Source organism: Nicotiana tomentosiformis, chromosome 2 (genome assembly GCF_000390325.3).
Source record: "Nicotiana tomentosiformis chromosome 2, ASM39032v3, whole genome shotgun sequence".
Taxonomy (NCBI): Eukaryota; Viridiplantae; Streptophyta; class Magnoliopsida; order Solanales; family Solanaceae; genus Nicotiana; species Nicotiana tomentosiformis.
This window is the reverse complement of record NC_090813.1, coordinates 91,604,343-91,613,997: the sequence shown is the minus strand read 5'-3', so window position 1 is coordinate 91,613,997 and position 9,655 is coordinate 91,604,343. Positions and strand designations below refer to the sequence as shown.

Here is a 9,655-nt window from a genome sequence, read left to right as displayed (position 1 = left end):
GGGTGCTATTAAGGAGTTGACCAAGCAGGTGAAGAAGATGAGGAAGTCCCAGGATTCAAAGAAAGCAGTGGAGAGTTTGAGAAAAGAGGTGACAAAGATAGCAGCAGCATGTGATTTACCTTTTGACCTACTTATGGAGACAGATCCATCAGTACCAGCTGATCCAGCGGCACCATTAGCAAAGACACCAGCTGGCAATTCTGACGAGCCAGATCCCACTGCTGAGGAGATATTTTAGAAGCTCACCAACCCTCTTATCCCTCAGCCCGGTAATGATGAGATACAGTTGGAGGAGACTGAGGGTGGTGATGCTGCCAGTCACTCTTCATCCTCTTTTGCTTTGATTGTACTAAGTTAGCCTGGCTTGAGAAGTGATTATAGGCTTTTATTGACCCGTTTTGAAACCTTCCATGGCCCACCAATGATATCATCTTTAGTAAACCCTTTTGAGCCTAAAGCCTTTTTATTCGATAACCACATTACAAGTCTTTACCCGTTTTATAGTGACTCTCTCTTGGAACCCGAACTTTCCTTAGCACTCATGTAATTCAAATGGCAAAAACATAAGTTTGGGGGAGAGACGAGGTGTTTAAAGATTGTATCAAGGAATAGAAAGAGAAAAGAAATGAAGAAAATGAAAGGCAAAGAAAAAGAAAAGAAGAACAAAAGAAAAACACAAAAGGAAAGTGAATAATGTGAAAGGGTTGAAAAGATGCAAAAGAAAGCAAAATTTCAAATCATAGAGATAACAAAGAAGGAAAGTATGATTAGCATGAAAAAGAAAGAGTGATGTCAACTCTCTCTAATACCCTATGGGAAAAGAAAATGACTCAAAGAGTCAGCAAAGTAAGAGCCAAAAAGAGAATATGAAGTGCTAAAGGAAAGATGAACCAATTCCATTCCGATATTTCCCTCCTTAGTCCAAAATCCTTCATTACATGCCGAAAATGCCCTACGTGATTTCAAGCCGAGCGAGCTTGCATTAGTGGTGATCTACATGAGGGGCAAGCATATGCTACTTAGAGCCGGGCTTGTGATATTCTTTTGAGAGTGATGAGCGAATCTTTCTCGAGTCATTGAACTAAATTCTTCATTCATTAGTGAGATGAGCTTCCGGAGAGTATAAGAGGAGGAGTTTGGGATCCACAGTGGCGTGTACGAAAGTGCGAGTTTCCTTGATGAACAAAGTAAACTCTTGATACCCAAGCATCACATTAGAGCCATTTGTTCTTTAAAATTCAAACCATAATCTTGATAATGATTCATGAACGTGTGGGTCATTGCTGGTCCCAATTAATTTGTGTTTGATTCAACTTAGGCCAGCTGAAATAACCCTTTTCTAGTGGAGGTGAGACATTGCCTTAATTGCTTGAGGACAAGAAAAAGCTTAAGTTTGGGGGAGTTGATAAGTAGGGATTTTGACCGCTTATTTGCTCTATTTTACTTACGTTTTAAGCACAAAAATGCTTAAAGGTATTCTCGAGAACTAATGAAATGTGCTCTCTTGAAGGAATATTGGGAAACGAGCCAAAGAAGTAAAAATTAACTCAAAAAGGAGTAAAATTGGACAAGAACCAAAACAAGGCAAAAAGGCTACAGTGCGGACCGCACAATAGTGTATGCAGCCGCAAACTCTGAAGATGCACTGATAAAATTTCTTCACAGAGTGCGGACCGCACAATTATTGTGCGGCCGCAGAAGACTAGATTCAGAGACTGTAGTTTGGGAGCTTGAAGATGTGCGGACCGCACTATTATTGTGCGGGCGCAGGATGCGGCCGAACTCATAAATGTGCGGTCCACATAATGAAGCCCAGATCCAGTCCAAGAACAAGAGTGCGGCCACACTCAGAAATGTGCGGTCCGCACAATTAGAGGAAGTGCGGCCGCATCTCACTTTTATGCTACCGCAAAAAGTCAACCTGGCCAGTCAATCTCAGAGTGCGGACCGCACACATAATTGTGCGGCCGCACAACCTTCATAGGGGAAATTTTGTCAGATATTTTCAACTGGGTATAAATAGATCTTTTTGTTATTTTTAAGTTAAGTTTGGTGTACCTGAACAAATAGAGCCGTTTTTATTTACTGTATTGGGTAACTTTGTATTAGTTTATCATTTAAACATTAGATTTTCTTTTCTTAATCAATTATTATGCATTTTATCTTAGTTTCTTCTTTAATTTCTTCATTTTCCATGAGTAGCTAAACCCTTAGCTAGGGTTGTGACCCAATCCTAGTATGGGTACTTAATGGATGATTGATTTAGGGCTTATTTATGATTGGGTATATGAAATTTATCCTAGTTCTTGCTTGAATTTGAGAATTGATGGTTGCAAACGTTGATTCATGCCTAATTGACTTACTCTTTACTTGAGAAAGTGAGACTAAGTCTAGGAAAACTTGGCTAACAAGAATTTGGGGTGAACTCAAGAAATTGATAGCCCTAATTAAAGGGTTGAATCTAGAGATAGTAAGACCCGACTTGAGAATTTATCACTTGTTTCGTGAGATACCCATTTGGACTTGAGAAATCCAAATTAGGCAAAATCACTCAAACTACCAAGAGGTATAGAATGAGTGATTGAGTATTATTGCTATATTGTATCCCGATCAACCAAACATGCCCTAAAGCTCTAAATCCGTTAGGTAACTAACTAGGCAGAAATCGCAACCCTAGATCTTTTATAACTTGAAAAACAACCAAAACCAAAAACATTGTCTCTTAGCTTTACAATTACAAGCATTAGCATAAAAGTAGAAGTAGAAACAATAATTGAAAATGTGGAAGTGTAATCTTATGCACGTCATACATTCACACTAGGTATATACCTAATCCCACATCAAGCTCCATGTGGAATCGACCCCGACTCGCGTTGGGTTTTTATTATTGCATCGACCGCCTAACAACCTAAATTAATGGTATGAGTTTGGGCGACATCAGAGTTCGGCACCACCTGTAGCTATGCTCCTCCATAATTTTTGAGGCCTCCGTATGATCGATCTATCTATTCTGGTCCAGGTCAGAGTTCGCGGGCATCAGGCTTGCAATATCATAGGGATACTAGTCAGACGAGACCCCCAACACCCCGTTGTGATCAGTGCGGCAAGGCCCACGTTGGAATGTGTTGTCGAGGTTCTAATGCATGCAATTCTTGCGGACAGCCTGGCTATATGATGCAAGATTGTCCTAACAGAGGAGGTAGTGGTATCGCTGAGCCGACTCGATTTGTGTCTGGTTCTTCCTCATCAGTTCGACCTCCAGCATGGGGTTTTCAGTAGTTTACAGGTCATGGTAGAGGTAGAGATAGTGGTGTAGTGCCGAGTTCGAGCGGTACTCAAAATCGAACATATGTTATAGCAGGTCGACAGGATCTCAAGTCGTCTCCGGATGTTGTTACAAGTATATTGTCTGTGTTTTCTTATGATGTATATGCACTGATTGATCCGGGATCTACATTATCATATGTTACACCCTTTGTGGCTAATAAGTTTGGTGTTGAACCAGAATTGATAAGTAAACCACTTGTGGTATCCACTCCAATAAGAGATTCTGTGATTGCTAGAAAGGTATATACAGACTGCACAATGATGATTTGTAATCGTCAAACCTCGGCGAATCTGTTTGATTTAGAAATGGTTGATTTCGATGTGATAATGGGAATGTACTACTTGGCATCATGTTATGCAAACATTGATTGTCGTACGAAGAGCGCTAGGTTTCAGTTTCCCAGTGAACCTGTCATTGAATGGAAGGGGAACATTGCTACGCCGAAAGGTAGGTTTTTTTCCTATCTTAAGACAAGGAAGATGATCTCAAAAGGTTACATTTATCATCTCATTCGTGTTAGAGATGCGGAGGCGAAGCCACCTACTCTACAATCATTCCCCGTGGTCAATGAATTTCTATATGTTTTCCCAGATGAACTCCCAAGACTTCCTCCTGAAAGGAAGATTGAGTTTAGCATTGATGTGTTGCCTGACACTCAGCCGATATCTATCCATCCATACATGATGGCCCCGGCAGAGTTGCGAGAGTTCAAGGCGCAGTTGAAGGAATTGATGGATAAGGGCTTCATTAGGCCTGGCACTTCACCTTCGGGTGTGCCAGTCTTGTTCGTGCGGAAGAAAGACGAATCGTTAATGATGTGTATTGATTATCGATAGTTGAATAAGGTTACTATAAAGAACAAGTATCCACTTTCGAGGATTGACGACTTGTTTGACCAACTCCAGGGTGCTAAGTATTTCTCCAAGATTGACTTACATTCAGGGTATCATCAAGTGAGAGTTAAGGAGAAGGATATTCCGAAGACAGCCTTCCGAACAAGATATGGGCACTTTGAGTTCTTAGTGATGTCGTTCAGGCTAAAAAATGACCCAGCAGCTTTTATGGATCTCATAAATAGTGTATTTAGACCCTATCTTGACGTGTTCATGATCGTATTCATTGATAAGATTCTGGTGTATTCTCATTCGGAGGCGGAACATGCGGGCAACTTGCGGATAGTAATACAGACCCTTCAGGATCGTAAGTTATATGCTAAGCTCTCCAAATATGAATTCTGGCTGAACTCATTAGCATTCCTTGTCCATGTGATATCTGACTAGGGTATTAGTGTCGACACTCAGAAGATCGATGCAGTGAAGAATTGGCCGAGACCTACAACGCCGTCAGAAGTCCGCAGCTTCCTGGGGCTAGCAGTATATTATAGGTGGTTTGTAGAAGGGTTTTCCTCTATATTAGCACTATTGACTAAGTTAACATAGAAAGCTACCAAGTTCCAGTGGTCTGACGCTTATGAACGTAGTTTTTAGGAGCTGAAGAATTGATTGACATTCGCGCCAGTGCTCACTCTCCCAGAAGGAACAGAAGGTTAGGTGGTATATTGTGATGCCCGGGTATAAGTTTGGGGTGCATATTGATGCAATGTGGGAAGGTGATTTCTTATGCATTGAGACAATTGAAGAAACATGAAAAGAATTACCCGACTCATGATTTGGAATTGGCTGCAGGAATATATGCTTTGAATATATGGTGGTACTACTTATATGGCGTTCATGTAGACATATACACATATCACAAGAGTTTACAATACATCTTCAAGCAGAAGGAGTTGAATTTGAGGCAACGAAGGTGGATTGAATTACTGAAAGACTATGATGTCGAGATATTGTACCATCCCGGTAAAGCCAATGTTGTGGCATACGCTCTCAATCGTAAGTCAATGGGAAGCTTAGTACATATTAAGGTAGGTAGGCAAGGATTGACTAAAGAGATTCATCAGCTGGCCTATATGAGAATCAAAATGTTAGACTCTGATGACGGAGGTGTCACTGTACAGAATATGACATAATCGTCTTTGGTAGCTGAGGTAAAAGCACGATAATATGAAGACCATACCTTAGTAAGATTGAGAGAGGGAATTCAGCAGCATAAGATTACGACTTTCGAGATCGTAAAAGATGGGGCATTGAGATATCAGGGCCGATTATGTGTGCCTATATGGCAGGGCTGCGAGAGAAGATTATGATTGAGATTCATCAGTCTATTTTTCCATCCATCCTGGCTCGACAAAGATGTATCATGACGTTAATGAGCTGTATTGGTAGGACAACATGAAGAAGGCTATTACAGAATTTGTAGCCTAGTGTCCTAATTGTCAACAAGTAAAGATCGTGCATCAGAAACCCGTGGGTTGATTCAGAATATAGAGATTCCAACCTGGAAATGAGAGGTGATCAATATGGACTTCATCTGGGTGATAGTTGATCGACTTACAAAATCTGCCCATCTTCTGCTAGTTAAGACAACTTACACGGCTGAAGATTATGTGAGGCTGTATATCAAGGAGATTGTTAGGGTTTATGGTGTGCTGGTATCTATTATATCAGACTGATGAGCTTAATTTACGGATAACTTTTGGAGGTCGTTTCACAAGGGTTTAGGCACATAAGTGAATTTCAGCACTGCATTCCATTCGTAGACTGACGGACAGGCTGAACGTACCATTCAGACACTCGAAGATATGCTATGAGCATATGTTCTAGATTTCAAGAGAAATTGGGATGATCATCTACCACTCATAGAATTTGCCTACAATAATAGCTACCATTCCAATATTAAAATGGCCCCGTACGAGGCGTTGTACAAGAGGAGATGTAGATCACCAGTTGGATAGTTCAAAGTCAGCGAAACAGAATTATATGGGCCATATTTGATTCACCAAGCCATTGAGAAGGTGAAAGTGATTCAAGAAGGCCTGAGGCAGGCAAAAGTCTTATTCTGCTGTCCGACGTCGTGATCTGGAGTTTAGGTTAGTGATTGGGTTTTTCTGAGGATCTCACCGATGAAGGTTGTTATGCGTTTTGGGAAGAAGGATAAGCTGAGTCCGTGGTATATTGGGACGTACAAGATTCTTTGACGAATTGGACAGGTTGCTTAGGAGTTAGAATTCCCATCCGAATTGGAATTTGTCCACCCGGTATTCCATGTATCTATGTTGAGGAAATATATTGGAGGCCATTCTCGGGTCGACCCTATCAAATATGTACAAGTTACGGAGGATCTATCATATGAAGAAGTGCCAGTGGCTATATTAGATAGACAAGTTCGCAAGCTGAGAACAAAGGATGTAGCTTCCGTTAAAGTATTGTGGAGGAACAAGAATACGAAAGAAATGACATGGGAAGCAAAAGAGGAGATAAATTCTAAATACTCTTACATATTCCAGATTGAAGATAACAAGGATGCGGGGGAACGCAGGACGTAATGGAAGCTGAAACAGCTCGATAAGGTAAATAATATCTTGAGAATACTCTTCCTTAATATAAAATGGCAATATGCAGTTAATGTACATATCCATAATGCTTTGTATAGCCTTGTGAGGCCGTAGATTTGGTTTAACTTCTTGCAAGTTTGGCTAGTGTTCATTATATAAGGAAATTGGGCCGGAAATTTCCGTTGGAATCCACGATGAGTTAGACTCCCCATAAACCCTTACATTCGAGGATGAATGTTCCTAAGGGGGGAGGGTGTTACAACCCATATTCGCGTACGTTAGATCACGCTGTAAGTTAGTCGACGTAAATCTGAGAAGAGATTATCTTTGAGATGATAAGAAGTTAATCTTCTTGGTCTTAAATGATACAAGGGTGTATAAGAGTTGTTAACAAGTATTAGAAGTTAAACGAATCAAGAATGTTGTAACCCATATTTTTGGGTAAAACTAGAGGTGCTTAATATGCTAAGGAGGTTCTGTTTTAAGGTATTCGAATCATATAATATATGTATCATAAGTCTTGAAGTCAAACGAGTTATGAAACAAAAGTCGACAAAAGTTGTCGCAACTTACGTTCATAATTTTACTTAAACTTTAGGTCAAATGTTACTAAGCTTTTCTCCCAATTTACTTGGAATTATAGGGTGATCTACCTACCAGACTGAAGAACTATGAGTCTAGTCTCCAACGTATTAAACAATTGGTCGATACAACATTGGAGTAGAGAGATATTTATGTTCTTGCGAGACTACGCAAGCACCTCCTGTTGGGACTCAATTGAGACGGCCACCGACCTTACTTCTTTTAAAAAATGTTTCAGCCTCATTTCGGGTCATTTCTCACCCCAAAAATCATCCAAAAGCTCTCCAAAACCCTCTCTAACATATCACAAGATACCAAGAACCATATTCAAGGAAAATCAACTCAAATCATCATCAAAAGTGTTAACGACTACAAGATAATGCTTCTATGATGTTGTGGTGTGATTGAGGGCTATTGTGAGCTAAGTTGAGATGGTGTTTAGAGTTGTTGCTGATGTCCAAGGTATTTATAACATCCTCATGATTGTTTCTAAGGTTAATCTTGTGTTGGTTTTGTTGTTTGAATGAAAAACCATAAGATAGAACTTGAAAGAACATGAGGCATGGTTATCTTTTTGGTTGGACTGTCTTTTGGCCAAATATATGGTTTCTTATAGCTGGAAATTATGAAAAATAATTTGATAATGTTGTAGCTGCCGTTGTTAAGATTTCTTAGGTGTTAACTAAGTTTATTGAAGAAGAAAACACGAAACACAAGTGATTGACGATAAAAGTTAGGGTGCTAGGCGTATGGGGCTGTTTTAGAAGTCATTTTGTGGATGTTTTAAATTAGGAATCATATCGTACATATATGATGTCCTGAAGGTTGTGAACTAATTTATGGAATAAGAGTTGGATTTAATTTATGTTTTATTATTAGTAAAAATGAGCTTACCGCTCAATATGATTGTTAAGATAATCGGAGAAGCTCACATTGGATTATATTGTTGTTGTTGCTATTGTTGATGTTGTTTGGGATATTTGGTAATTGTTGTAAATTGTGGGAAGTTATATAAATAGGGGAGGTGCTATATTTCATTGTAAAATAGGTTGCGGTTGATATAGACTAGTTACGACGCTTAAACGATAACGATAGTATCATTTCTCTTATTGTAGACTAAGGAGCCGTGAGATTTGCATAGCTTGAGGTTGGGCAGTATATACAAGATATGAGAGTATACAAGCATATACAATATATTTATATATTATTCAAAGGCACTCAGATGTTACAGGTTGTATACTCTCTATCCCTCTTTATATTACTATTCTTATTTATGCTTCTTGCCTTACATACTCAGTACTTTATTCGTACTGACGTCCCTTTTATTTGTGGACACTGCATGTCATGCTGCAGGTCCTGATAGATAGGTAGACGAAGCTCCCCCACCACAGTAGGCTGCCCAGTCCAGTGGTTATTGGCGAGATCCTTTCTCTGGACTTGCCGTGGTCTTGGTATGCATTTTTGTTATAGACATTATAGGTATGTTGGGGCCATGTTCCGGCAATATTGCAGAATTTATGTTCCTTTAGAGGCTCATAGATAGGTGTCGACTCATGTATAGTTTGGATAGCCTTGTCGGCTGATTTTTGTTGTATAGTCTCTCATGGCAGCTTGTCGGCTCGTACCTTATATATAGCTTCATGATAGCCTTGTCGATCTATGTTATATATGTTCATGCCATTATCTGTCATTGTTAGTTGTTCATGATTCATGTCTATCATTTATGTTGATCTCGTCAGCCGTTATAGATAATAAGAAAGGTTAGATAAAATGTATGTTGGTGCTCAGCAGGTATGGCCTGGGTGCCAGTCATGGCCCTCCATTTTGGGTCGTGACAGTTGTGGTGTGCGCAAGTGCAGATGATAGCATTCTGGGTGATCCTGAATTATATTAGTTGATCCACTGTGGGTAATTTCAGCTAATTCCCCATTTGTTAAGTGAACCGAACCACCTTTACTTAATGAACTTGCATTGTGCAGTAAATCCAATCTTGGAGTCATATGATTGGATGCTCCATATCTATAATCCAAACACCTTGATTCAAACAAGTCATTAAGGATGTAATAGTATCTGTTTCCAGCTCTGCTGCATTAGCTGCAACTTTTGTGGGCTTGCTGTTGAGCAATTACAGAATTTGTTGGTATTGTTATGGTGTGAAAGTTGGTGCAGTGGGAGTGGAAGTGAAGGTTGCTGGTGTAGGCTGTTCAGTCACCAAATTAGTTGTTCCTTGAGAGTTGTATTTCTTCTTGAACTTATAATCATTTGGAGATCCTACTAGCTTGTAGCATGTATCC

At 39.8% G+C, this 9,655-nt stretch overlaps 1 protein-coding gene across 1 annotated transcript; it reads left to right on the top strand.

The window, feature by feature from the left end:
• The first annotated feature begins 3,120 nt into the window (after positions 1-3,120).
• LOC138905248 (uncharacterized) lies at positions 3,121-4,164 on the top strand. The gene is made up of 2 exons (XM_070193753.1): positions 3,121-3,268; positions 3,362-4,164. The coding sequence occupies exons 1-2, from the start codon at positions 3,121-3,123 to the stop codon at positions 4,162-4,164; spliced, it is 951 nt and encodes a 316-aa protein (XP_070049854.1).
• The last annotated feature ends 5,491 nt before the right edge of the window (positions 4,165-9,655 follow it).

Bases quoted from the DNA above. Each gene is read 5' to 3' on its own strand.
- LOC138905248 (XM_070193753.1), top strand. From the start codon at position 3,121: ATGTGTTGTCGAGGTTCTAATGCATGCAATTCTTGCGGACAGCCTGGC. The intron at 3,269-3,361 runs GTTTTCAGTAGT...ATGTTATAGCAG, and splicing joins AGTTCGACCTCCAGCATGGG to GTCGACAGGATCTCAAGTCG.